Source organism: Coffea arabica, chromosome 7e (assembly GCF_036785885.1).
Source record: "Coffea arabica cultivar ET-39 chromosome 7e, Coffea Arabica ET-39 HiFi, whole genome shotgun sequence".
In the NCBI taxonomy this organism is placed as follows: domain Eukaryota; kingdom Viridiplantae; phylum Streptophyta; class Magnoliopsida; order Gentianales; family Rubiaceae; genus Coffea; species Coffea arabica.
In genome coordinates, this window is record NC_092323.1 from 16,105,352 (window position 1) to 16,133,222 (window position 27,871).

General features: G+C 37.4%; 1 protein-coding gene across 1 annotated transcript; it reads right to left on the reverse strand.

Annotated features, from left to right (window-relative positions):
• Window positions 1-15,214: 15,214 nt before the first annotated feature.
• On the reverse strand, window positions 15,215-17,665 carry LOC113702303 (G-type lectin S-receptor-like serine/threonine-protein kinase LECRK3). Its single transcript, XM_027223436.2, has one exon. It carries the CDS (start codon window positions 17,657-17,659, stop codon window positions 15,314-15,316), a length of 2,346 nt encoding a protein of 781 aa, XP_027079237.1. The 5' UTR covers window positions 17,660-17,665; the 3' UTR covers window positions 15,215-15,313.
• Window positions 17,666-27,871: the final 10,206 nt, after the last annotated feature.

Consider the following 27,871-nt stretch of genomic DNA (forward strand, 5'->3'; position numbering starts at 1 on the left):
GATAACTAAGGATCTAGCCAAAAAATAACTTCAGCAATGGTTCACCTAATTGATCATCGATGCAAAATCAATTCCAATTATTTACTAATAAATAGGTTATAACTACCAAACAGGGGATGACAGTCAACCCCTCCTTACTGTGTCAGTGACTAAGGTACGCCCGTTAATCACTGCTCTAATTAGGAAATAATTCTAGGTACGCCCGTAAGATTTAATTTCTCAATTGCCTTACGTATTAGAGGAGCCCTATTCTAACCAAATAACGCACTACCAGGTTTATTTCAAATTAACCCGCGTATTCCCCTGACACGAATCTAATCATGCCAGTTGTCACTCATTCAGAGCAATTAAACAATTATTTATTTAATGCCCCAATTGACAATAGATTCCCAAATTAACTAATTATCCGGATCCAAGACAATCAATTAATTGAACAACCACAAGCACTGTAATCAGGGAATATGCAAATACCAATAAATAAAAGAAAAAGATAAAATTAAATCGATCTCACAATTTTTAGATGAACCGAAGCCTTTGTTGTTTCTTCACTAGAAAAAGAGATTAGTTCATCTCCGTTGAGGAAAACTCGTGCAAAATTGCAGAATTAATTGTTGCATGCATCGTTCCTCCAGGCGATGAAGAGAACCGATTCAATTAAGAATAAAACAAAAGAACTGCCAAGGCCAAAGAATGACCAATTGTTTTTTCCGCCTCCTTCGTGCGGCCTCTGATGGCCTAATAAAATAATACTACTAAGACTAAAAACAAGTTTCCTAATTGGGATTGTCCTTCCCTCATACTATGGAAAGAAAAGAAATAGGAATTAGTCGAGAAACTAGCTTTCTCCCTACTTTTTTGCTTGTAGCGGCTGGCTCTCCCAAGGCTCCCTGGAGTCCTCCTCGCAATTGACCTCTATTTCCTCTTTAACCGTGGCCAACAAACTAGGAGATTTCCTAGTTGACACATTTCTTATTTGTGCTGAACTACCTTTGTCAATTCAAATCATATTCGATAAATTTTCACCTTTTTATCACATTTTGCTCCAAATTCCTGTAATAAGCACAAATACCAAAAGTGAATAGAATTTGACAATTAATCCACGTCTGGTAAGGTAATAGGAAAAATTAATTACAAAATAAATAATAAAATTGTAACCTATCAACTGTTCTAATCTTTGATAGACATTGTGCAGAAAAACATTTCCCATGGTATGACAGTTTTTATGTGTATTCTATCATAGGAGGTGCAGCAATTTAGTTGTAATCCAATGAACATCTTCCCTAAACTTAGCTTGTCTGATGAATATTTAGTTTGAGGACTCCGTTTATTCCTCTATTATCCTATTCTGCGTGTATATCTGTGGTATACAATATACATTCCTAAAAAATGATATGCTTCATAGACGGAGCTTCATTTATAGTTTACACATGCTTGCAAATAAAATATGCACCATATAAGTAGCTTTGTGAAGCTTCATCTACAGCTTGCAGATAGTCCCAAATGGAATATACACTATATCATTGACTCGCTCTTATATCTCCAACGTTTTCTCCCTAAGTAGCAGAAAAGGAATTGAGCATGGGCTTTAGATCTAGACATAATAAAGAACATCCTCACTGCATTTCCCTTTAAAAGATGAATGCTTTGCACTTAACCTTACAAAAATATTCCTTATTCATGAATACGGAGTATGGGCATATTTATAATTTACCATCATGCGCGAGCATGGTGATCATCTCCTAGTGAAACCAAAACAATGAATCAATGTGAACATCATAGCAATCATGTGAAAAGCTGAAACAGAAGCCAAAACATGAAACATGACCAAAACCTGGAGTTGAAACACGAAGCCATGTATTCGGTACGAAGGTGAACGATCAGCCAATTAAAGTTTGACCAAAGTGGGACCCAATGAATTCAATGTAACCAAAGAGAACTCTTATTGCATGATCTATTAAACCTTTTCTTCACAAATACCACATGAATTTAATTTGGGTTCGTGCGGCAATAAAAAAAATTCCGAAAATATTAAATCTAGTAGATCCAATACAAACGACATAGGAGCAGTCATAATTGATAATCTTTAAACTAAAACTTTCAAAGACTACAAATTATGGATTTAAAACTTAACGATTTAAAATCTGATATTGGTTGCTCTAATACCACTTGTAGGAGTTTTCAAGATCTCAATATCAGATATTTGAATACAACTGTAATATAATTGCGGAAGCGTACCTGGATTCATATTGACAAACTGCTACTTGAATTCCTAGAGATTTTGGGGTGGTCTTCCAGGTCAACGCGTATTTGCTATTCTCTTGAAAGAATCCTTTAATTTCTCTCTGGTATCTTTCCTACGATGGATATCAAGAAAGAGTTATTTTGTGATATTAGAAAATACGACGATAAGAATACGTGTAAATTGGGGATTACAACCCTATTTATAAATAACTTTTCTGTTATCTTTGGACTCCTATTTCAGCCCATCATAAAAAAATAGGAATTACTCTTAAGTCTTTACACATTAAAGGTCTATATCCTATTAGATACATTAAAGCCCAAATCATTATTCATCACTCTAATTGGATTTAATCATATTTGACAGTCTGCAACACATAATTATTCATATATAAGTCCAATATTGGATTAAAGATTCAACACTTATAAGCCCATACCTAATTTCTACGAACATAAACTCCGGCAATTACAGATATTAGAACTCCTAGAACAACAAGGGAAATCCCATAGAGACATAGACATGAAATTCTTCCTTTTTGCATTTTAGAAGATTACTTGACCACGCCAAGAGCAATATTCGAGTCAATTGCTCCTTAAGGTTCATAGCACATCAACACTATAATTACTCAAGTCATGATGACTCATCTAACAAGTTCCTTAAATTTGCAATTATAGAACCTTAAACTCTATTTTAAGATGATATTTGAGAGGCAACTTCTTCAGACGACAAATCCAAAAAAATTCCTTAAAAATTTGCAATTACAAAACCTTAAACTCTATTTTAAAATTTAAAGCGTATCACATAGAAGGATTACTTTGCAAATTCAAGAACAAAATTCAAGAATTTCTGTGCAACTCAAATATAGATCAATAACAGTAGTTAAACAAAGAAAGTTCATGGCTTTCCTAACTTATGTCACAAATCCAAACAAAATAAAGAATAATACAAAAAGAATCTAGAAATCAAAGAAGAGCCTTCCAGACTCTGAGAAATAAAACTGCTCTTAAATTCTCAATTAGCTTTTCTGTTGAATTCCTTCACGTGTGCAAAAAAGGCAAACATTCTTCTTCATTAACCACCTTTTGATGCAGTCGGCAGGGTACTCATGCCTGCATTCTAGATGACAGGTTGTCAGCCTGTGCAATAATAAAAACCCGCTCAACAAAGTAAATTTCTGTAGATAGTGATAAGTATGGTCGAATCCACAAGGATTGGGAGTACTTGTTTCTTTTCAAATCCACAGTAACAAAGGGGGGTGTTTTATATCAGGGGTAAAATTTAAACAATTCAACTAAAAGTAAAATAATAAAAATAAAATAGCCAACTAGAAATTAAATAACAATTTACTAAAATCAAATGAGTGATAATTAAGGATCTAGCCAAGGAATAATTTCAGCAATGGTGCACCTAATTGATCATTGAAATAAAGGCAATTCCAATTATTTATCAATAAATAGGTTATAACTACCAAACAAGCGATGACAGTTAACTCCTCCTTACTGTGTCGGTGATCAAGGTACGCTCGTTAATCACTGCCCTAATTGAGAAATAATCTTAGGTACGCCCGTAGAATTTAATTCCCCAATTGCCTTACGTATTAGAGGAGCCCTATTCTAACCAAATAACGCACTACCAGGGTTATTTTATATTAGCCCGCGTATTCCCCTGACACAAATCCAATCATGCCAGTTATCACTATTTTGAGACAATTAAACAATTACGGATTTAACGTCCCAATTGACAATAGATTATCCAATTAACTAATTATCCGGATCCAAGACAATCAATCAACTAAATAATCATAAGCACTGTAACCAGGGAATATGCGAATACCAATAAATAAAAGGAAAAGATTAAATAAAATTGATCTCACAATTTTTAGGCGAACCAGAGCCTTCGTTGCTCCTTGACTAGAGTAGTGAAATTAGTTCATGATCGATGAACAAAGCCCATACAAAAGTGGAAAGAAAGCAGCGGCCATCTCCCTAATTGAGAAAAGTTCAAACCGTTCAATTGGCGAAGGAAAACGTAAAATACAGAAGATGACGAAGTCCTCCAATGGCTCCTGACATGCGTAGGAGGAATCCACTAACAATCAAAAGGAGAAAGTCCCAAAACAAAAGCTAAGTTAAAGGTCCTAATTGCGCCTGACATACCAAAAGATATAGCTACTATATAGCTAGCCAGGAAAAGTCAACCAAAAACTAAGCTAAGTTTTCTTTTGCTCCTGCCATGCCCGCAGGAGGTTTCCTACTCAAAGGCCAAAAAGGCAAAAAATAATGCTAAGCTCCGAACTCCCCTTTTATTCTGCACAATTTTCCTCTATATAGCCCTGCTCCTTGCGGCGGCTCCTAGGGAAAAGAACCCTTGGCCAAAATGATCGAAAAGGGCTTGTGTCCCTTTTTTTCCAAAAATGCCCTTCCAAGCCTTCTATTTTATTTCTTTCCCAATGACTGTCAAAATAGCAGTGATTGTGGTATTTTTTTATCTACTCCCTGAAATAAGTGCAAATTACGAAAAGTGAGTAGAATCCAGCAATTAATCCACATCAGGTCAGGTAATCGGGGAAATTAATAATAAAATAAATAGTAAAATTGCAACCTATCAATTCCCCCACACCTAAATCATGCTTGTTCTCAAGCATAAGAAGAGTACACAAACACCAAAATTTGATAATGGTCATTGCTCTATCTACCAAATTGTCAAGATATCAAGAAAGACCATATATCGAGCACTAGTGATCAAAATCCGAGAAGCATCCCCCCAGTTAGCCTCTAAACTGCAAACTCCTTCAATTTCCAAATTAGCTAATCTAAGAAGAAGGAATGACGCATAACACTTATCAGCAAACAATTCAAATATTAACCAAAGCCTCCATATTCAGTCCATAAATGGGCAAGCTGACCTCTAACATACTACATAACCTGCACTTTTCTGTTTTTTTTTCATTTTTTCATCTTTTTTTTCAATAACAATAACAATAACACAAAAAGACTTAGTCTCTAGCCGTTGGAGCCTTTTGATGCGAACTCCAACATTTTTAGATGAAGGAGCCCGGTTACTCAGCTCTCACCGCTATACGACCACGTACTCATAAAAAGTACCACCTTTTGACGCGAGAATCAACACTTTTAGGTGCAGATTTCCGGTTACTCAGTAACAACTATTAGCGGAGTACAATCAAGCTTATTCACAGCCAAACAACGTAAAAACGCAAAATAACAACACCAAAATCCAAGCATAGGAGCAGCTCGCCTCATTATTGCCAAACATGGAGAACTGGAGTCAATATCGGACCAGTTCACATTAAAACGCCAACAGTCATTCCCTATGCCTAGAAAAGTTAATCAAAGAAATCAAAAGAGTCAAGCAGTCCGATATTCACCAAGGAGATATCTTGGGCTCAACCACATTAACCCGATACATTTTTATTTTAAAAACTTGGCAAAAGTAGAATTAGAGTCAATAAACCAACATCCAATTTTTGGCATTCACATGAGAGATAAGCACCAAGAAGAAAGAAAGAAAATGAGCAACTAGAAATAAAACTAAAAATTAAAAACACTAGCACCCCATTAGACCCCTCCCCCACACCTATAGGACACATTGTCCCCAATGTGACAAATAAATGACAAAAGTGGGAGAGAGAGCAACCAAACTTCCCTGAAGCCGGGTCAAAGTGGTGGGCGAGGTGGAAATGGAGGAGCGAAACCCGTATGAAGCAGAAACTACGCCAAATTCTGCGCCATGCCAGCTACATTGGCGTCGATGTTGACCCAAAGTAACAACAGCCCCAACTCACAGTCGAAAGTAAACTCAGTCCAACTAGAGTTTCAACAAATGTCCCCAGAAATTTCACCAATTGCCAGAGCAAAGCAAAGCAGTAGTAAAGCAGTAGCCTCAAGTATTAACCCAGTCACAAGAAAGATTCGAAACTTCCAAAGAGAGGCAACAGAGGACTAGATTTCCAAGGAACAAAGCAAGTAAAGGGGCCTTAGGTGGAATTCAGTTCACTGAAGTCAACAATCAATCCAGGGAATAAATCAATCCGGATAGGAGGCAGAGGCTCCACCAGTACCACGTCGGGCGGCGGACAGAGCAGCGGGCAGCGGTCAGCGTGCGTCCGTGGCTTTGGGAGGCAGCGGTGGCGTGGTCTCGCGCTAGGGCCTCTGGGTCTCGGCCAAGGAAGAACGGCGGCGCAGGGCTGGTCGTTTTGCTGGAGGTACGAGGAGAGAGAGAGATGATGGACAGTAGCTCGCGACCCACAGGTGGAGGGTGGCGGCGGCGGTCGTCCTGCTGCGGGCGACGCGTGCGGGGTCAGTCGCGACTGCGCGAGTGACCGAGAGGGAGAGAGAAATGCAAGAGAGGTCTACGGTGGTGGGGGGGAAGTGAGACGCGCACGGGGGCGGCGACAGCTGGCGCGGGCGTGGCTGGCCGAAACGGCGACATGCGGTGGTGAGATCGAGGAAGAGGGTGGCGCGCGGTGGAGGTGGAGATGGCGATGGAGCACGAAGCTTCGGGTGTCAGACAGGAGAAAAGGGGAGAAGAAAGAAAAAAGAAAGAAGAAGAAGAAGAAAGAAAGAAAAAAAGAAAGAAAAGAAAAGAAGAAGGAAAGAAATTTTTTTTTTTTTCGTGCTCCCTTTAAGCCACGGTGAGAAGAAAGGAAAATTTTTTTTGCGTATTAGAAGATATTTCTTTCCCCCCTTTTTTTTATTTAAAAATTCTTTTTTTTATTAGTTTCTCTTTTTTTTTTGATTTTTTTTTAAAATTTTAAACCTTTTTTTTTTAAATCCTTACCTGTCCCGCAAACGTGACGCAGGTACGTCATGAAGGCAAGAACCCCTTTTGACGATTCTGATCGTGAGCTTTCCGTTCGTCATGACGCGGGCACGTCAAGAGGACAAGAGAGCTCTCTGACCGTGAGCTCTTCCTGCGACATGACGCGGGCGCGCCGAGTCAGATAGACACCTACAACTCACCAAAAACGAAAATTGAAATCCGAAATCAGTCAAATTCATGGAAAACATATTTAAACTATCACACGAAATCAAACAAACAATTAAAAGAAACAATTGGGCTGCCTCCCAACGAGCGCCTTTCTTTAATGTCTTTGGCTAGACATTGAACACCACTCTTCAATCTGGGTGTAACTCAATTTTCCTGGAAATCGGTGGCCCTCCTCCAGGATCCAAATAGCCTTTGAGTGCAGCCTTCTTTCTTAATTTTCTACTCCTTTTCACCTCATACAGTGCTTTCATCCCCTTATACTTGTTCTCAGTAAGTTTGAATTTATCCCTACAAGCAAACTCAGAAAATTCTTGCAAAGAGGAATTAATAGCATGAATAGCAAACACAGGGTGAGAGTTAACAGGATGTTCCATTGTATCGAAAATATTAAAGTGGACTAGTTCTCCGTCAAATTCCATGGACAATGTACCCTTATTAACGTCAATTTTTGTCTGTGCTGTGCTCAAAAAGGGTCTACCTATTAGCAAAGGTGAGGGGTCAGGGGAATGATCATCATCCATGTCAAGTAAATAAAAGTCAACCGGGAATATCAATTCATTAACTTTAACCAGCACATCCTCGACCAACCCATCAGGGTATGCATTTGTTCGGTCAACTAATTGAATTATTATCTCGATTTCTTTTAATGGACCGAGATTCAGAGAAGCATACATAGATTTTGGCATTACGTTGATCGATGCTCCTAAGTCCAGCAAGATATTTCTAATCAGAGTATTACCTATCTTGCATGGGACAGTAAACCTACCTGGATCCCCACACTTTTGTGGTAGTTTTCTTTGGAGAACTGCTGACACATTCTCCCCAACAATAACTCTTTCATCTCCCCTCAGCCTCCTTCGATTGACACATAGGTCCCTCAGAAATTTTGCATATTTCGACACTTGCTTGATGGCGTCTAGTAGGGGGATATTGATCTCTACCTTGCGAAACACCTCCAGGATCTCTTTCTCCTTGTCCTGCTTCTTCGATTTTTCCAACCTGCAAGGAAATGGAGGGGGATTAGTTTTAACTGTAATTATTGGGTCTGGAAGTACCTTTAGATCTGCACCATTGCTATCCTCCCTCTCAAGTTCATTTTCGATCTTTTCCTCATCCTTATCCTTAGGGATCATAGGTTCAGGCACCTGAATTTCCTTCCCGCTCCTTAAAGTCATTGCGCTTACGTTCTTCAGGTTCAGTTCAGGTTGGGATGGCAATCTTCCATTTACTTGGGACTCCAAAAGGTTGATTTTTGTGGCCATTTGACTCATCTGATTTCTTATTGCCTGCATTTCGGAGTCCGTCCTTTGCTGATTTTGCGTAATGGTTGCTTCCGTCCTTTGCTGATTTTGTGTAATGGTTGCCATCATCTGTTTCATCATCTCCTCCAAAGATGGACCAGAGCTTGGGGGCGGAGGTGGTCGGGGTTGGTATTGCTGCTGGTACCCTGGTTGCTTATTTAGTACGAAATTGGACTGCCTGTTCCCTCCATAACTGAGGTTGGGGTGGTCCCTCCAACCAGGATTGTAGGTGTTCGAATATGGGTCACATTGATTCCTTGGCGCGGGCGCGTAACCAGCCATGTTCACTTGCTCCACATTTTCTTCTTGAATCATTGGGCACATGTCTGTTGAATGACCCATACCAGGGCAAATCCCGCACGCCTTGGCCTGAGATGCATTTCCTACAGCCAGTTGCCTAACAAACGAGGTCAACTCAGTTAGCTGCTGTTGGATAGAGGATGTCTCTACCTCATTCACCTTGCGTATTGGGACATCCTCCCTCGTACCGAATTGTTGTGAATTCTCTGCCATCCCCTCTATTAACTCTCTTGCTTCCCGAGGGGTTTTGTTCACCAGTGCCCCTCCACTTGCAGCATCAATTATGCTCCTGTCTCTGAAAAGGAGCCCCTCATAAAAATACTGTATGAGCAACTGCTCGCTTATCTGGTGCTGGGAGCACTTATGACACAACTTCTTGAATCGCTCCCGGTACTCATAGAGTGACTCCCCTGGGTGCTGCTTAATCCCGCAAATTTCTTTCCTTAGACTTGCAGCCCTGGATGCAGGAAAATATTTCTCTAGAAATTTTCTCTGCAACTGATCCCACGTGATAATGCTACCTGGTGGCAGGTAGTATAACCAGTCCTTTGCAGAGTCTTTCAATGAGAAAGGGAATGCCCGCATTTTTATTTGCTCTTCTGAGATTCCCGGGGGCTTCATACTGTTGCACACGACATCAAATTCCTGCAGATGCTTATACGGCTCTTCACCTGGTAAACCGTGAAAAGAGGGTAAAACCTGAATCAGACCAAATTTTAGTTCAAATGGAGTGTTATCATTTAAGGTGGGGAAGGTAATGCATAGAGACTGCTGATTTAAATTAGGGGCAGCCAACTCCCTTAATGTTCGTGTATTAGCCATGGTTCCTTCCTCCTGGTCAAAGTCACTTGAAGTGTCACCAAACGAATCTGTTGGGTCAACTCCTAGCTCAGGTCTCTGAGATGCAGCACAGGAGTGCTCCTCTCTGAGCTGTCTGATTTTCTTTCTCGTTCTACGCGCGGTCTTCTCTACCTCAGGGTCAAAAATTAAATCACCTGTACGAGAAGATCGAGGCATACACTAGAAGAAAACCAAAAAATTAGGACAGAAAAAAATAAATTTAAAAAGAAACAAATAATAACGCCAATCCCCGGCAACGGCGCCAAAAATTGACAGGTTGTCAGCCTGTTCAATAATAAAAACCTGCTCAACAAAAGTAAATTTCTGTAGATAGTGGTAAGCAGGGTCGAATCCACAAGGATTGGGAGTACTTGTTTCTTTTCAAATCCACAGTAACAAAGGGGGGTGTTTTTTATCAGGGGTAAAATTTAAACAATTCAACTAAAAGTAAAATAATAAAAATAAAATAGCCAACTAGAAATTAAATAACAATTTACTAAAATCAAATGAGTGATAATTAAGGATCTAGCCAAGAAATAATTTCAGCAATGGTGCACCTAATTGATCATTGAAATAAAGGCAATTCCAATTATTTATCAATAAATAGGTTATAACTACCAAACAAGCGATGACAGTTAACTCCTCCTTACTGTGTCGGTGATCAAGGTACGCTCGTTAATCACTGCCCTAATTGAGAAATAATCCTAGGTACGCCCGTAGAATTTAATTCCCCAATTGCCTTACGTATTAGAGGAGCCCTATTCTAACCAAATAACGCACTACCAGGGTTATTTTAGATTAGCCCGCGTATTCCCCTGACACAAACCCAATCATGCCAGTTATCACTATTTTGAGACAATTAAACAATTACGGATTTAACGTCCCAATTGACAATAGATTATCCAATTAACTAATTATCCGGATCCAAGACAATCAATCAACTAAATAATCATAAGCACTGTAACCAGGGAATATGCGAATACCAATAAATAAAAGGAAAAGATTAAATTAAATCGATCTCACAATTTTTAGGCGAACCAGAGCCTTCGTTGCTCCTTGACTAGAGTAGTGAAATTAGTTCATGATCGATGAACAAAGCCCATACAAAAGTGGAAAGAAAGCAGCGGCCATCTCCCTAATTGAGAAAAGTTCAAACCGTTCAATTGGCGAAGGAAAACGTAAAATACAGAAGATGACGAAGTCCTCCAATGGCTCCTGACATGCGTAGGAGGAATCCACTAACAATCAAAAGGAGAAAGTCCCAAAACAAAAGCTAAGTTAAAGGTCCTAATTGCGCCTGACATACCAAAAGATATAGCTACTATATAGCTAGCCAGGAAAAGTCAACCAAAAACTAAGCTAAGTTTTCTTTTGCTCCTGCCATGCCCGCAGGAGGTTTCCTACTCAAAGGCCAAAAAGGCAAAAAATAATGCTAAGCTCCGAACTCCCCTTTTATTCTGCACAATTTTCCTCTATATAGCCCTGCTCCTTGCGGCGGCTCCTAGGGAAAAGAACCCTTGGCCAAAATGATCGAAAAGGGCTTGTGTCCCTTTTTTTCCAAAAATGCCCTTCCAAGCCTTCTATTTTATTTCTTTCCCAATGATTGTCAAAATAGCAGTGATTGTGGTATTTTTTATCTACTCCCTGAAATAAGTGCAAATTACGAAAAGTGAGTAGAATCCAGCAATTAATCCATATCAGGTCAGGTAATCGGGGAAATTAATAATAAAATAAATAGTAAAATTGCAACCTATCACTAGAGTTCCAATTGTCTCCCCATTCTCGTACTCGCACTGGCAAACTACACAAATTTCAGGTTCTTGATCCACAAGTGTTTGATAATTTCTGATTTTCAGGTGCTCTGACATGATTGCTTCTGGCAAACCACTATTTTTATTAATCCTGTCTTCTGGGACCAATTGTAGTAGGAACTCAATGATTAGGTCATCAACAGGAATCAAAGTCCTGATGCTGGCAAGATATCCTTCCTTATTGATGAACTCCAAATCCAATGCACGTAGTGGAGTATCATCTGGTGCAAAGCTCGAGCTCAATCGCAAGTGCATTTCAGATTCTTGAAGCTGGTTCTCTAGTGGATAGTTCTCCCCTGCATCTAAATCAAGTATGGCAGTCTCACTGTCTAGGGTAAAGGTCAACCGGGAGAGGTTATCTCGGCCTTGATCAGATTATTGAAGTTGGTTTCCAAGTGGGTAGTTCTCCTTTGCATCCGAATCAAGTATGACAGTCTCATCTTCTGGTGCAAAGCCGAAATGGGAAAGGATGTCTGGTCCCCGATCAGATTCTTGAAGATGGTTCCGGGGCCATTGGAAGTTCTGTTCTTGATTAAGATAGTAATTATTATTCTGATCATAGTACATCGGTTCAGCAGGATGACCGTAGTCGTATTGCAGCGGGCTAGGAAGAAAAAAATCTCGAGAATCATAGCCTAGCTGAATGAATTGAGGATAAACTGGGAAGCCATAAGCTGACGGAACAGGGTAAAAAGGAGTCTGATCAGGCGGGGGGAGGAAAGCACAGTGTTCGGTGTAAATTCCCATGTTTCCTTTGCGGATAAGTTTGGTAGTGATGATAATGCTGATGAAGAGCAGGTGAATAGAAATGCTGTTGCTGCATTTTTGTTGGAGAGATTTTTTCAAAAATGATACCCTAGTATGAATAATATGAAGCTCACGTTATGAACTCTGATCCTTATATAGGAGTTGCAGAATCTAGATCTGGTTAGGACATGGATTTGATTTCAATTTTAGTGGAAAAGTCGAAATCAATTCGTTTAGGAACACAGGTTTTGGAAACTTTCCTTTTCTTCTGATTGCCATCAAAGAAGAAAGCGCGCTTATGAATTGCGCTCCCAGCCAACGCTTTTAACTCATCCAACAACACAATGTTAAGAAGGCCAAGATTAGATTGGGCCTCAGGCTGTGATTATGCACTCAAACTCAAAATATTCCAAAGAAAAAGAAGTATTTGGCAATGACAGGTTGTCAGCCTGTGCAATAATAAAATTCTGCTCAAATAAAATACAAATTCTGTATATAGCGGTAAGCAGAGTCGAATCCACAGGAACTGGGGATAATTTAATTTCTTCTCAAGTTCCAGATATGGGGGGTTTTTGAAAATGAGAGTAACTAAATTACTTGGAATAAATTAAAATAAAATAAAATAACTACAACTCAAATAACTAATTATCACAATAAAAATAATAATGGACGAACTCTAGCCAAGAGACAACTTCGGAGATGGTTCACTTAATTCGATCACAGATGCAAGGATTATTCCAGTTATTATCTGATAAATTAGTTATAGTTGTCATACACACAATAAACAACCAACTCTTCCTCAATTTGTCGATAGCCAAGGTACGACCGTTGACTATTTCTCTAATCAGGAAACAACCCAAGGTACGACCATAGAAGTTCAATTCCCTAATTGCATGAATAATTAGAAGAGTCTAATTCTAATCAATCAACACGCTACGAGGGTCTCTTTAAGTTAGCTTGTCTATCTCCCTGACACAAACCCAATCATGCCAGTTGCCACCAGTTTAGAATAATTAAATAATTACGGATTTAACTACCCTAATTGGCTTCAGGTTATTGAATTAATCTAGAATCCGGGCCCTGGATAATCGAATAATAAAACAACCATATGAACATAAAGCAGAAGATAGACGGATGCCAGTGAATAATGGAAATAAATAAAAACTAATGCGATCTCACAAATTTAGTAGAACCAAGTCCTCCGTTGTTCCTCGACTAGACAAACTTAGCCACGCCTCATGAGAAAATCTCCAAGTAATTTAGCTGAGGTCCAGGCCATCAAAGGAACCAAGAAAGAATAAAACTAAATTATGCTAAAAAACTCTCTAAAACTAGTGATAAAAAACTCTCTGTACGTCCCTTTTCTCTTTTAAAGCCAAAGATACAAATGCTATCTAGTCCCGTGGTCCCCGCACGAATTGAGAGTCCAATTCCATTTCACAAGCCTCTGTACGTTTCTTTCCAAGAGCCCAAATGACTCATGCTTCTTATCTCCGTGGTCCCCACGCAATTGAGAAAAGAGTCCATCCCCTGTAGTCCTCCGTTGTCCTCCTTTTTAGTTTCCTCTTGATAGTCAAAAACTTTAATACTCCAAAACACTCCTAATCAGCAAAAAGGAAGCGCAATCCGGTTCCAGTACAACGTGGGCCAGGCTCGTGGAAAATCTCCCACGCTTGGAGTCTTTTTCTCAATATGGTTTCTTCTTTTTAGCACATTTCAGTTCCATTTCCTGAAATTAAATCCAAATACCAAATATAAGTAAATATTAATAATTAAAACAATATTTGGCAAGGATAAAGGGAAAATTAGCAATAAAATTACTAACAATTAGCACCCTATCAGCATATTTGATTAAGCGAAGGAAATGATCATTAGTAGCAAAACCTTAAAAAATATCAAAATTACCATTGTTTAAAAATTAAAATGGCTGCGGTGACCAAAATATATAAATACGCTTTTATTTTATTAATTATTACTATTCTAGATATGTAATGGTACGGTATTCTTTGGACTACAAAATCAAACCAAATTCTAGAGCAAGATTTGATAACTAATAGTCAACAAATTGGAGTTCATTTATCAACAACAGATTTTTTTTTCTTTAATTGGCTCTTTCTCTTTCCTTAATTTTTTTCCTTTTTTTGTATTAATTAACTTGTTAGGTAGACCCTTTTATTAATTAGCTCAAGTTTATTGAAATCCCATAATAAGGTTTGACTTGGGTCAATATATTATTCTAACTACATTATACTGATGAATGCTTCATGCCCTTTTTTCATATTATTTTCATTTTGGTTTGAGCAGTAGAATTATGGGTGCAAATGAGTAGCTCGATGCTTGACTTGTGAAAATTTCGACTCGAGCTTGATGACTTGGCTCAATTTGATCTTGTTCAAGTAGTAAATCGAATCGAGTTTTAGATTTAAAATGTTTGTTTGCATGTCTAATCAAGCCTAATCAAATATTACTTGTTATTTAATTTTAGTTTTTATTTTCCGTATTATTTAATTTTTTATTTGTTAGTTTTTATACTCAATTTTGACTCGACTTGATTACATCCCTATGCAAAATGACGTGTAATGTCATTGTAAGGATGTATTACAGTGTATTATATAGTGCATTCAATACCAAATTGACAATTTCATATATCTCTAGATGATTTTTTTCAATTTCAAAATATATGATTAAAAAAAGACTTTAGGAAATTGACCCGGACAATACAAAATTTTCAATAGTTGTCGAATACTTTGCCTTTCAGCAATGAAGAAATTAAGCTCCATCAAATTTAGCATGCCCAGCCAATTTGGGCTTCGTGGGCTTAGTTGTCTACAACATAATTGCTGTGGTTCAACGTGGATCTTTCACAGTGGTATCCACTTGAATCTTCGGTGGATAATTCGGTGACTATGACATGAATCAAGCAAGTAATATAGTGTCAAATACCATGCACTAGCACATCAGCAGAATAAGCTAAGAAAACACATAAATATTTGTCCAACAATGAAGTTCATATTTCATAAAATAGATAAGATGTGAAACTAGAAAAATACCAAAACAACAAATTACAATTATAAGGCACTTGAAAAAGATGGAAGGCTGGGAGGAATTGGAATGTCACCAGTTCCTTCTAGCATCAATAGAACTCTCTTCATGGATGGACGAAGTGCCGGCTCTTCTTGGATGCACCAAAGAGCTATCTTGATCATTCTTTCCAGTTCTCTCACGTCATCAACCTCCTCATCACCAACCAATTTATATAGCTCTCCAGCCTCAAAACACTGATTAGCCCATTCTTCAAGAATTGCTTCATTCTCAGGACTGGTACAGTCTACGCTTTTTCGGCAGCATATGATTTCTAACAGCATAATTCCGAAGCTGTAAACATCTGCTTTAACTGTCACAGTCAAGTTCCTGAACCATTCTGGTGCAACATAGCCTCTTGTTCCTCTTACTCCTGTATAAGTTCTGGTTTGATCATTTTTCAACAGCTTTGCCAATCCAAAATCAGAAATCTTGGCACATCTGCTTTCATCCATGAGTACATTCTGAGGTTTGATGTCACAGTGGATGATTTGTGTCTCACATTCTTCATGTAAGTAAAGAATTCCTCTAGCAATGTCACAGGCAATTTTCATTCTTTCGTCCCAGCTTGGATGATTCTCTGGTTTGTGCAGGATTTTTTCCAACGATCCATTGCGCATGTACTCATAAACTAGAAGCCTCTTAGCTCCATCAAGGCAGTATCCAAGTAGCTGGACGAGATTACGATGATGTGTTTTCCCAATCACTGAGATTTCGTTCTGAAACTCCCTTTCCCCTCCTTCTGCTAATCGTTTCTCAAGTTTCTTCACGGCCACAATCTTCTTGGAATTTGGCAAAATCCCTTTGTACACAGTCCCAAATGCTCCTTTGCCCAACTCTTCTCTGAATTCATTTGTTGCCTGCTCTAGCTCAGCAAAGGTAAAGGCCCTTGGAGCCACATTCTCAACAAATTCGACATTTCCCTTTCCCAGTATTTGTTTATGGGCCCCTGCCCGATTTTTCTGAACATAAAGTCCAGCAAATACAGATATCAGAACTGCAAGAACAGCAAGGGAAATCCCAATTATTAGGACATAGACACGAACTTCTTCTTTTCTGCATTTTAGAGGATTACTTGGAATTACACCTTCATCTACAGTTCCACGTTTGTGCACCTTGACAAGAGCAATATTCGAGTCAGTTTCTCTTTTTCCATATGTCAATGGGAGCTTCTGCTTCTTGCATTGTCCATCTTTGAAGAATGCTGCTTCACAGCTGCAATCTTCGAGACAAACATTTGCACAATCATCTTTCGTGCTTGTGTTCACAATGGAAAAGGTGTAATCTGCCCATACAGTATTTTCCAAGAATTCAATGGTATAGTTGACATTTGAATCCGTGGAATTACAACTATCTGTAACAAAACTTCTCTCACAGCCCAACCTCCAATTTCCTTGATTGACAAACTGAAATCCAGGAAGACATTTGCAATCGACCAAGTTATCAATTTTAGTACAGAAGCTATTGAACCCACAAAGGCCTTTAGGATCACACTTATCAGTTGAAGATTCCCATATGATCGACCAATTGCCCCCCTGATCTATCGAATGTGAATACAATCGGAAAATACCATCCACATCAATCTTCATCAAATAGATCATCTCGTTCTTAGGATGTCCTCCATCAGAAAGATTCTTCACTATATTAACCCTTGAATTGATGAAGTAGAGATGTCCATCATCCTCGAGATTTAGAGTTACATTTGGACCGTCTCCAAATGTTTCAGAGACCCAATAGGCATTTTCCGGTCCGTTTGCTGCTCCCACTGGGTACTCTACAAGGTTTCCATCTGTTTGCATTACAAGACGAAAAATTCCTCTTGAATCATCAGTTTCTGAAGCACTGGAGATCAGCTCCTGACCGGGTATCAATTGCTGACGAGGCAATAAACTATTAGTCGGATGCTCGAAACTTTGCCATATGATTTCCTTATCAGAATTGTATAACACAAAATTTCCAGAATCTAACATGGAAGCTGAAGAAATCGGTTCCAAAGGATCAGCAACAGTTATGTCTTGGCCTTCTGGCTGTTGCAAAATGAGCCTGCCATCTGTAGACAAAATCAGCGAAACATTGCTCGAAAAAATGGGGTTATCCCTGTTGGCAGTCCAAACTGCAGTCTTTTCAGGAATTCCAGCAAGAAAAATCCCCACAGCATAGCCATTGCGTTGCTGATAGAATCCAAAAGCAAATATTCCAGATGGCGACAACCATGATGATGAGTTGCCTGTGGGCGTTAGAGAAGAACCTAAGCTAATGTTAAGAGGGCTTTTTTGAGCTGCTATTCCTGAATAGAATGCTGATGATAGGACGAAGAACAAAAAAGCAGCCATGTATGGAAATTGGAGATGCAATAGAAGAGAAGCCCGTTTTCTCTTGCTTTTCTGTGTATCCTACTTGCTTTCTTAGTATAAATATAAGACTTGCGTCGAGATTTGGCATGGTTGACTCCTCAAGTCTTTGCAACAACTCAGGTCTTCCGAGGGAAAAATTTGTATTGGCAGTTCTACAGCAGCAATAAATGTTTCTGTTGACAATTGACAATTTCAACTACCATTGACAATTTCAACTACCATTTGTACTGAAATTCTATAGAGAACTTACCATGCAGAGTAAAGACTGGGGGATCTTCCTTCAATAATGTCCACAGAAATCCTAGTTTTGATGGACTAATCGTCTTTCAGATTTTACTGGATCTTACGAAAATTCTTACAAATTGCTCGTCAACGGAGCCATGTATGGAAATTGCGAGATTGAATGGAAGAGAAGCAGCTTTTTTCTTGCTCTTCTGTGTATACACTGGTTGCATCACACTTGTTAATGTGTGTGTGAACTGATAGAAATTTGGCGTGGTTGACCCCTGACGTCTGTGCAACGACTCAGATCTTCCATTTGTACAGAGTAAACTTTCTGGACTTCCATTCTACGGATAACCTTCTGGACAGGGTAAAGACTGTGATCAAACTTATAATTCACACCTGTCTTTTCAAAATTAAGTTGAAAAAGTATTGGTATTCTTGAATGTTGAAAAAATTGAGGAAAGTTTTAATCATACTCTTTAAATTGACCTGGTCAAATACTCAAAAGTACTACTCAACTGAACATCTGTAATACTTTATTTCACTCAACAATGAAGCCTCAACTTTCAATTCTTGTTTACAGGAAATTTCTTCTACTAGAAAATAAATTACATATATTCAAATTCAATCGATCGTAGGATGAGAATGGAAAAAATTGTGAATTCCACTACATACAAATAAGAATCGTCAATGGACAAACAATTAAAAATAAGAATTTTCAATGAACCAATAACTAAAAAATTAAAAAGATGATATTTATCTCAAATAAGCCCTAAAATGTATTTCTAAATATTATTAAGTTGAAGTGATTTATGAAAAATATTAAAGATTTTGCTACATTGTATAGTTAACAAATAAGATAAAGAGAGAGATGCTAACCAGAGACAAAGAAATTCGTGTCTCTCGTTGATAGAGTTTTTTATTTGATAGGCACTATACTTCTCTAAGGACAGTATATAGTATGATAATATATATTTTCTTATCCTCTAGGTAAAAAAAAAAAAAAAGAAGATAAACTTCTATATTTATATTTAAGTCTAAATTTGACAAGTCATTAATATTTGAGACAAGGGATACTATTATTATACTACCATTGTAGGAGCATCACTAAGTTTTTTGTGGGGTGGTGGGGAGGGGTGTTTAACCACCCCCCCCCCCCACCCCCCCAAAAAAAAAAATTTAGGGGTGAGGGCAAAAACTAGAACGAAAATGGTCCTTAATTCTAAATACCTAAAACATACACAAAAAATTTTTTGAGGTTCATAGCACATCAGCACTCCATAATTTCTCAAGTCATGATGACTAATGACTAATCCAAGAAGTTGCTTAAATTTGCAATTATAGAACCTTAATCTCTATTTTAAAAGCTAAAACGTATCACATAATAGGACTAGTTTTCAAATTCAAGAACAAAATTCAAGAATTTCTGTACAACTCAAATATAGATCAATAACAGTAGTTATACAAACAAAGGTCATAGCTTTCCTAACTTATGTAACAAATCCAAACAAAATAAAGAATAATACAAAAAGAATCCAGAAAGCGGAGGAGAGCCTTCCAGATTCTGAGAAACAGAACAGCTATTAACTTCTCAATTAGCTTTTCTGTTGAATTCCTTCACGTTTGCAAAGAGGGCAAACATTCTTCTTCATTAACCACCTTTTGATGCAGTCGGCATGGTACTCATGCTTGCATTCTAGAGTTCCAATTGTCTCCCCATTCTCGCACTCGCACTGGCAAACTACGCAAATTTCAGGTTGTTGATCAGCAAGTGTTTGATAACTTCTGATTTTCAGATGCTCTGAGATGGTTGCTTCCAGTAAACCACTATTTTTACTAATCCTGTCTTCTGGAACCAATTGTTGTAGGAACTCAACAATTGGGTCATCAGCAGGAATCAAAGTCGTGACGCTGGCAAGATTTCCTTCCTCATTGACGAACTCTACATCCAACGCACGTAGGGGAGTAGTATCATCTTCTGGTGCAAAGCTCGCGCTCAATCGTAAGTGAATATTTCGTCCATGATCAGATTCTTGAAGCTGGTTCTCAAGTGGGTAGTTCTCCTCGGCATCCAAATCAAGTATGACAGTCTCATCTTCTGGTGCAAAGCTAAAACGGGAGAGGAGGTCCGGTCCCTGATCAGATTCTTGAAGATGGCTCCGGGGCCATTGGAGGTTTTGCTCTTGATTAACATAGTAATTGTTATTCTGATCATAGTACATCGCTTCAGCAGGAGGATGACCGTAGTAGTATTGCAGGGGGCTAGGAAGAAAAAAATCTCGAGAATAGTAACCTGGCTGAATGGATTGAGGATAAACTGGGAAGCCATAAGCTGACGGAACAGGGTAAAAAGGAGTCTGATCAGGAGGGGGGAAGAAGACATAGTGTCCGTCGTAAATTCCCATGTTTTCTTGAATCCTTGGCGGATAAGTTTGGTAGTCATGATAATGCTGATGAAGAGCAGGTGAATAGAACTGCTGTTGCTGCATTTTTCTTGGAGGGCGTTTTTTCAAGAATGATACTCTAGTATGAATAATGTGAAGCTAACGTTATGAACTCTGATTCTTATATAGGAATTGCAGAATCCAGATGTGGTTAGGACATGGATTTGATTTGAATTTTAACGGAAAAGTCAAAATCAATTCGCTTAGGATCAGGAACACAGGTTTTGGAAACTTTCCTTTTTTTTCTGATTGCCGTTAAAGAAGAAAGCGCGCTTATGAATTGAGCTCACAAGCAACGCCTTTAACTCATAGCACGCATTTTTCTCTCAAAGTCCCAAATGTTGTTTTGTACTTCTGTTACTTTAAGAGTTTATCAAAGGCTGGCGTTGATCACTGCCAGTGTTCAAATTTTACTATCACAGTAATTTTTATGTTTTCAAATTAAGTGACAAATAATTCAATGTGAATAATCTTTAACTAGTAAAAGGACATAGTTCTTGTTTTGAAATAAATTGCTGTGACTATGAAATACGAACTGTTGCAATTCATAAGCCATGTCAAAAGTTAAAACAAGAATTTTTACAAAAAGTAAAAATATGAGGAAAATGGATATAGTTATGGTCAATTAAGTGCCTAGCCATTCACTTATTCAAACCAAATAGAAATAAAAAAAGATAATCAAATACTAAGGTCTTGTTTGGATTTTCATTTTCTCTAAAAAAAAATTTATATTTTCCATGAACACATATTTCTCAATCACTTTTTATCTCATACATAACAAATCATCACAAAATATTTTTTTACAAAAATTTTGAAAACTAACCATCCAAACCGGCTCTAAATTTTGATTAATCCGGTCTTTCCTACACGATTGCAATTTGCCAGGTTCATTTTTGTCTCTTGTGAAGGTGGCCATATTGTACGATACAGTTCCTAAAAGACCCTTTTAGCCACCTTTGAAAAGAATTAGTCCTACTATAACATCAAGAAATCTTGCCCTCCCTCTCGCTCTCAGGTGTTTTGTGGTGCTATATATAATAATAATATCCCTTTCTCCTGCTTTCTCCCCCAAAATTGTTCATCAAAACCAAGAGGAAAAGCCAAAATGCTGAACTCAATTATCATCAGAGCATCAAATTTATTAGCAGTAGGAGCTGCCCTTCTTGATGCTTATGCCAATATCCGAAGAAGGGATGCATACAAAAGGCTGGAAGAAAGTTGCAACAGATTCACAGCCAAACTTGATGTTCTTGAAGAAGTCAAAAAGACGGATAAGGAAATTTTGGCTCTCTTGAACCAGAACCAAGGCTTTCTCAAAATCCAAACCATGGTTGAAACTCTCTGGACCCTGCAACTGAAGGCTTTGCCTCGGGCTTCTTCTGCTGCCGCTGATGATGATGGATATGGTGGTGATGGTGGCATCTTTGCTAACTTCTGAGATGGGTTTTTTTTTTTTTTTTTTTTTGTGTTGATGGGGTTTTTGGGGGGAGAAGCTAGGGGGGGCTGAAGGAGTTATGAAGATATCCATAGCATATGGAATGCTAGATCTGCTGTCTTTTCTTTTTTGTGACGTTTAGTTTCCAGAGGAAGAAAAAGTACTTGTAATTGCAACAAGAATTTATGCAATATATGGTGACTTTTGGTTTTTGATTAGTTTAGATTTGTCTGCTTAATTTCTTCCTTACTATGGATCTTTCCCATTTTAAGATTATGGTTACATTCTTCTTGAAATTTTACAGATTTACTGCTAATTACATATCATTTGGCATTTGATACATTGATCTCATATAGTACTTTTCCTAACAAGCCTTTGAAATACTTAACAGTAGTGTCTTCTTGATTGCACAAATTGAGGGTCGATACATGTAATTAATGGATGAAACCAGACCTAATTGCTAGCACAGTCTCCGTAGCACAGAATTGATTATCATCATGTTAGTTTGAGATTTTTTAAGGGCTCCATTAGCCCCGAATTGCAAGTATAATAGTGGAACCAAAATTTTGAGACTTCATCCTTTGTTTTAAATTAAGCTTTAATTTGGTTTAAAAAAAAACACACATTAATCAAGGATTTCTATTTTTCTTTTAGGTCTGTCTAACAGATACTAATTAAGCACATGTTAAAATGTATTTCAAATGATTAAATTTTTAAATGTTTTAAAAATTAATTAAAAAAGTGTATAAATGTAAGTAAAGTTTATACTTGTTTTGAAAAGATTTTCTACCGGAAAAATTTCTACATTTTTCGTAAATATGTTTTTCATTCATTTTTTTACTTTATATATATCAAATAGTTACTGTATATTTTTTAGCAAAACTCTAAAAAATTATAATGCAAACACAACCTTTGAGTGTGTATATATACAGTATGGAATTTAGATGCGTTATCTCGTTAAACACCTGATAAAAAAAGTTTTTTCATTTTATGGACCTAACTAGCCATAAGGAGTCAAGGAATTCCAATTACAAAACAAATTCTTGTACTTCTCCTAGAGTGGCAGTTTAGTCAATTTACAAGATGTACCACCACAGACCAACAAAGCCTGTCAACCGAGAACCTGCCAGCTGCATTCACAGTACTGGCAACTGAGCACCCTGCTGCCTCGTACCAGAAAGTGTTACGCTGCATTTGAACAAAAGTTAAATTCTGAAAAAAAAAAGGCCATTAATTTTCTTGTATTCTCAAAGGCGCTCTCCTTTTTATGTCCTTGCTTTCTCTCTTCCAAATCAGTTCTAAGCTCCAAAAAAAAAAAAAGAAACGAATTTTACTCTCAAAGAAAAAGAAAGATATCATGTCTTCCAAATCTACTGATATTCTGACGTTGTTGGGAGCATCTGCCATCTTGGGTCTTTCTTGTTATTCATGCCTTCAGCAACGTCAAGAAGCTAAATTCATTCAAGAAATGTGGAAGAATCCGACAAAAAGACTTGCGGGTTATGAAGCAGAAAGGGAAGAGGATGTGGAGAAACTGAATATGCTTCGGAAGATCCATATACTGTGGGCATACTACCAAGGAAACCATGGAGGATCTAGCAGCAATAATGGTGATGACTCTGGTTTCTGATGAAGAGAGGAGAAATGGTCAAGAATGAAAAGGGGTTTTTTGATTCTTCGTGATGATAAAGAAATTGGTTTCGAGTGGGATTCATAGTACAAGTTCAAGAAAATGGCAGAGATTACTAGTTTGGAATATCTGTTTTTGGAAAATTACTAAGAAATTTGCTTTTGATTTTGGTTGTATTTTGTCAGATTAGTTTAGTGGATCTTGGATTTGGCTGATCTGAGCTGCTTTGTTTCTTGGTTGCAATTCTCCTATTATTTCCTCAAACTATAATACATTTATTTAAGTATTTATTTTGTTCGAACATGTGGGAAAATCTATTTGATAATCAATTTTTTTTTTTTTTGGTATGTTACAAGTGCTTTGAAGATGTGTTTGGCATAGAATAATTTTACGGAAAAGAGAAACTAAATTGTGATTGAAAGAATGAGGCAACATATATGCTTTAAATCTGCCTGAATTTTTTTTTTTTTTTGGTTAGGATTGGCATCAAATAGTCATAAATACATCAATTTTCTAAGTTTTCTTACTGCCCTTTGACCCTTTGCGCTCCTATTTCATTAATATGCCTAATTAAATTCAATATAGTAATTTTTTTGGTTAAAAGAAAAACTAATTAGTATAGAGCACTCTCAAGGTTTATTTATTTTTTCGCACCAAATATAAAAAAATAAGAAGTAAAATTGATGCAGTTTTATCGAAATTTCTGTTGCATGATGGTCTTAACAATTTTCTTTTCCTTTTTGCTTGATTTTTTTTTTCAAACATATATTGATGAATCAAAATATCAGTCAAGTGGGCCTTGTAAGTCAGTCAGACTTTTCGTAGCCCAAATTCTGCCCAATACAAAGGCTCGCTCTTTTAAATTAACGTCTTTAAGGTTCTTTTTGAGCTCTTTGAGTAAGTTGGGCCTTGGACTGGCCCAGCTCAATACTAAAATCTTAATGCTTTTTCGTTTTTTTTCCCCCTTTTTTAGGTCCGAGATAAGAAGGATTGAATCAAGAAAACAGTTAATGGAGGATGTACTGAAATTTTGTAGAGTTAAAATTACCTTAAGGGCGGATTTATTATACTTAATTAGGGATCTTCCAAAGTCTCGAGTCTAACCGGAAGATCACGGGCAGAGCTTTATAGCCTGCAAAATTACATCAGTATTTATCCAAATTCCCTTTTTTCTCCCCACCAAGAAAATGAAATAAAAATTAGTAACTGCAAAATCTTATCAACTTTGTCTACGATGTTTTCCAAGTATTGTATGGTGATGCTCTTTTTGTCTATCAGATGTTGTTATTGCACACAATACTAGGATGTTTTCATCGTTACCTCATTACCATATTCACTACATCCAAGCCAATCTAAAAAGAAGAGGAGAATCCCCTACATTAAGCTATCAGATAAAATAGTTTAAACCATTAGATAGATAGACAGCATATCCTACTTTAACACCTTGTTTCCTGTAGCAAATTGACAGTTAAAACATTGATTTGATGTTAGGAATATGTTGTTGGAAAACTTTTATTGCAAACTTTAAGCCATGTTATAGAATAAGATTTGTCATAAAGAATTTCTTGTGCTGCTGAAATTCAGACCTATTGCAGTAGTCAAACAAATAAAGTTCCTCACTTTAACCTACAAATCCAAAAAACATAAACAATAAACAAAGGAATCCTGAAATTGGAGGCTTGCTTCACTTGACATAGGTAGAAATTAGAAAGGCAAACTATCAGCATTTTTGTTGAATCCCTTCACGTTTGCAAACAAGGCAAACATTCTTCTTCATTAACCATCTTTTGATGCAATCAGCATGGTACTCGTGCCGGCATTCTAGAGTTCCATTTGTCTCTCCATTCTCATACTCGCATTGGCACAACACGCAAATTTTAGGATCTTGGACCACATGATTAGCAAGTGTGGGATAATTTTTGGTTTTGAGATGCTCTAAGATGGTTGCTTCTAACAGACTACTGTTATTGTTATTCATCCTATCTTCTTGGACTATCTGTAACACAACAATCAAGTCATCAATAGGAATTGAAGTGCGGAAGCTAGCAAGAAATCCATCTGAAGACCCCACATCAAATATTCCAATGCCTTCTGGTTCTGGTGCAAACCTAATCTGCGAGCTGATATTCAATAACTTCTACTTCTTGAAACCGATTTCTGTAGTCTCACTCTCTATCCAAACCAAGTGTCGCCGTTTCATCTTCTGCTGCAAAACTAAAATGGGAGATGATGTTTGGTCCCTGATCAGATCTAATCCGCGAGCTGATATTCAATAACTGATTTGCTTGTTGAACCCGATTTTCCAGTGAGTAGTTTTGCTCTCCATCCGAATCAAGTATAGCAGTTTCATCATCTTCTGCTGCAAAGCTAAAATGGTTTGGTCCCTGATCAGAGCTAATTCGCGATCTGATATTGTAACGACCCCACCTCCCCCTAAGGCGTACCCATGGGTTTGGCGGACCGCCTGTCCAACTCTCGCCAGGACTCACTCACTAACAATCTTGGAATAGTCTATCACGCATCTAGATTGACATAAAAGTTCCATTCAACCAAGAATTTCAAATTAATTTATAACCAAAAAATGAAACATAGGATTACAGTTCCAAATCTCCCAAATACATTCCATCTATAAAAGTACGAGTACATGAAAATTATACACCATAGTTCATGCTTACTTGTTCCAACCTTCACTCTTGTAAGGAAAACAAACTAATGAAATGAGTTAAAAGTCCAGTGAGCTTCCCAAAACAAGTAGTCAAGTAGGTAAAACACAGAAACATCACATTTAACATTTTTCATAGTAATAAACAATCATTCAATCATTGGAAGGATACGTGCTCATTTGGAGCCATTCATTCAGTCATTCAGTCGCCGACCATTTCTCTTATTCCTCTGACATTTGAAAACATTTAACAGTGAAAACTTTTTCAGTGTTCATTCCATTCATTCATTCATTTCAATCATTGCATTGTATTCACTGGCTAGTTCTCCACCAGATTTCGTGGTCATACTCGAATATACCAAACATTGTCCCAGGGTCACCAGTCGCCCGACTGAATCTGCTTCTGGCTCGAGTCGACTGACAACGAAGGACAAGAGCCCAATTCAACCAAAGGCTTACATTCATGCACAAGTAACATTTAATCACTTGATCATTGAAAATTCACATTCACTTAAATCGAGTGCGATAAAGTATACACTCGCCCATTGAAAATCCATTTAACAATCATTGAAAAACTTTTAACACTCAAACAAATATTCACAACATTCCACATAGTCATTGGAAGCACAACATGCAAGGAACACTCACCAATAGTCAAGTCAGCAAAACAAGAGAAAACTTTCACAAGTTCTCTTCGGGGTTTCCCTCAAATTCCTTTTGAATATCTGAGACATGCACAATCAATGATTACCTATAATCATTCATTCAAAGCAAAACAATTTTCCCTTAACCCTTCATTCAAGCATGCTCAATTTTTTGTCAAATTAAGAGAGAAACTCTTTTCACTTAACCACTAAGATAACACTCAGGAGAAGATTCAAAAGTACTCCATTTGTACGTCAAAACGTGGCAGGAGTTTTCGATTCAAAAGTTAGCCAAACTGCTCAAGAGTTTAACAAAACACATGTGGGAGGGAAAAGCCACTTTCACTTCCTTAACTCCTAATCTTTTGCCTAAATTTTGATATATATATATATATATATATATATATATATATATATATATATATGAATGAGCATTCAAGTTTACTACAACTTATGAAGTCAAAATTTCACTAAACCACTATATATTTCTTAGCAAAGACACCAACAAATTCTCCAAGTTTTGAACATCAAGCAAGTGAAATTTTTCCACAAAACTCTTGGCATGACGCTCCACTTTTCACCTCTTTTTAATTCAAACTTGTTGCTTCTTTTAAAAGCACATTCGAGGGCAATTGATTAGCAAGTTATGTTGAGCAAAATTTCACATTAAAACTAGAGGAAACGAGACAAATTCCAATCCAAGATTCGACCAAAACCTTCCAAAATTTCAGCAAACAAGGTTCAAGAAAAACTCCTCATTTCACTTTTAAAATGAATCTTGAGATCAAATTTGGTGCTTGAGTGAACCATGAGAGTTCACCACTAAAAACACATTCGAGAAAGCTAGGTTTAAAAATCAGAAAATGTTTCCAAGACCCTTCCAAGTTTGTTTGTCATTTCATAAGAAAAATCCCAATTTTCGTAATACTCTTTCAAAAGTCATAACTCAGGTTTCGTAAGTCCAAAAATCATAAATCTTATACCGTTAGAAAATAGATTCAAAAATCTGCAACTCTCTAGAAGACACTTTCATAAAATTCAACCCATAAATTAGTCAAATCTCAGTTTCAATTCACTATTCAACTAAGTGCAAAAACAGGACAGTTTTCGATTTTCAGCCCACTTTGAAATTTTTCTGATATTTATAGAAA

Excerpts from the sequence above, each read along its gene's own strand:
- LOC113702303 (XM_027223436.2), bottom strand. The coding sequence starts at position 17,659 with ATGGCTGCTTTTTTGTTCTTCGTCCTATCATCAGCATTCTATTCAGGA.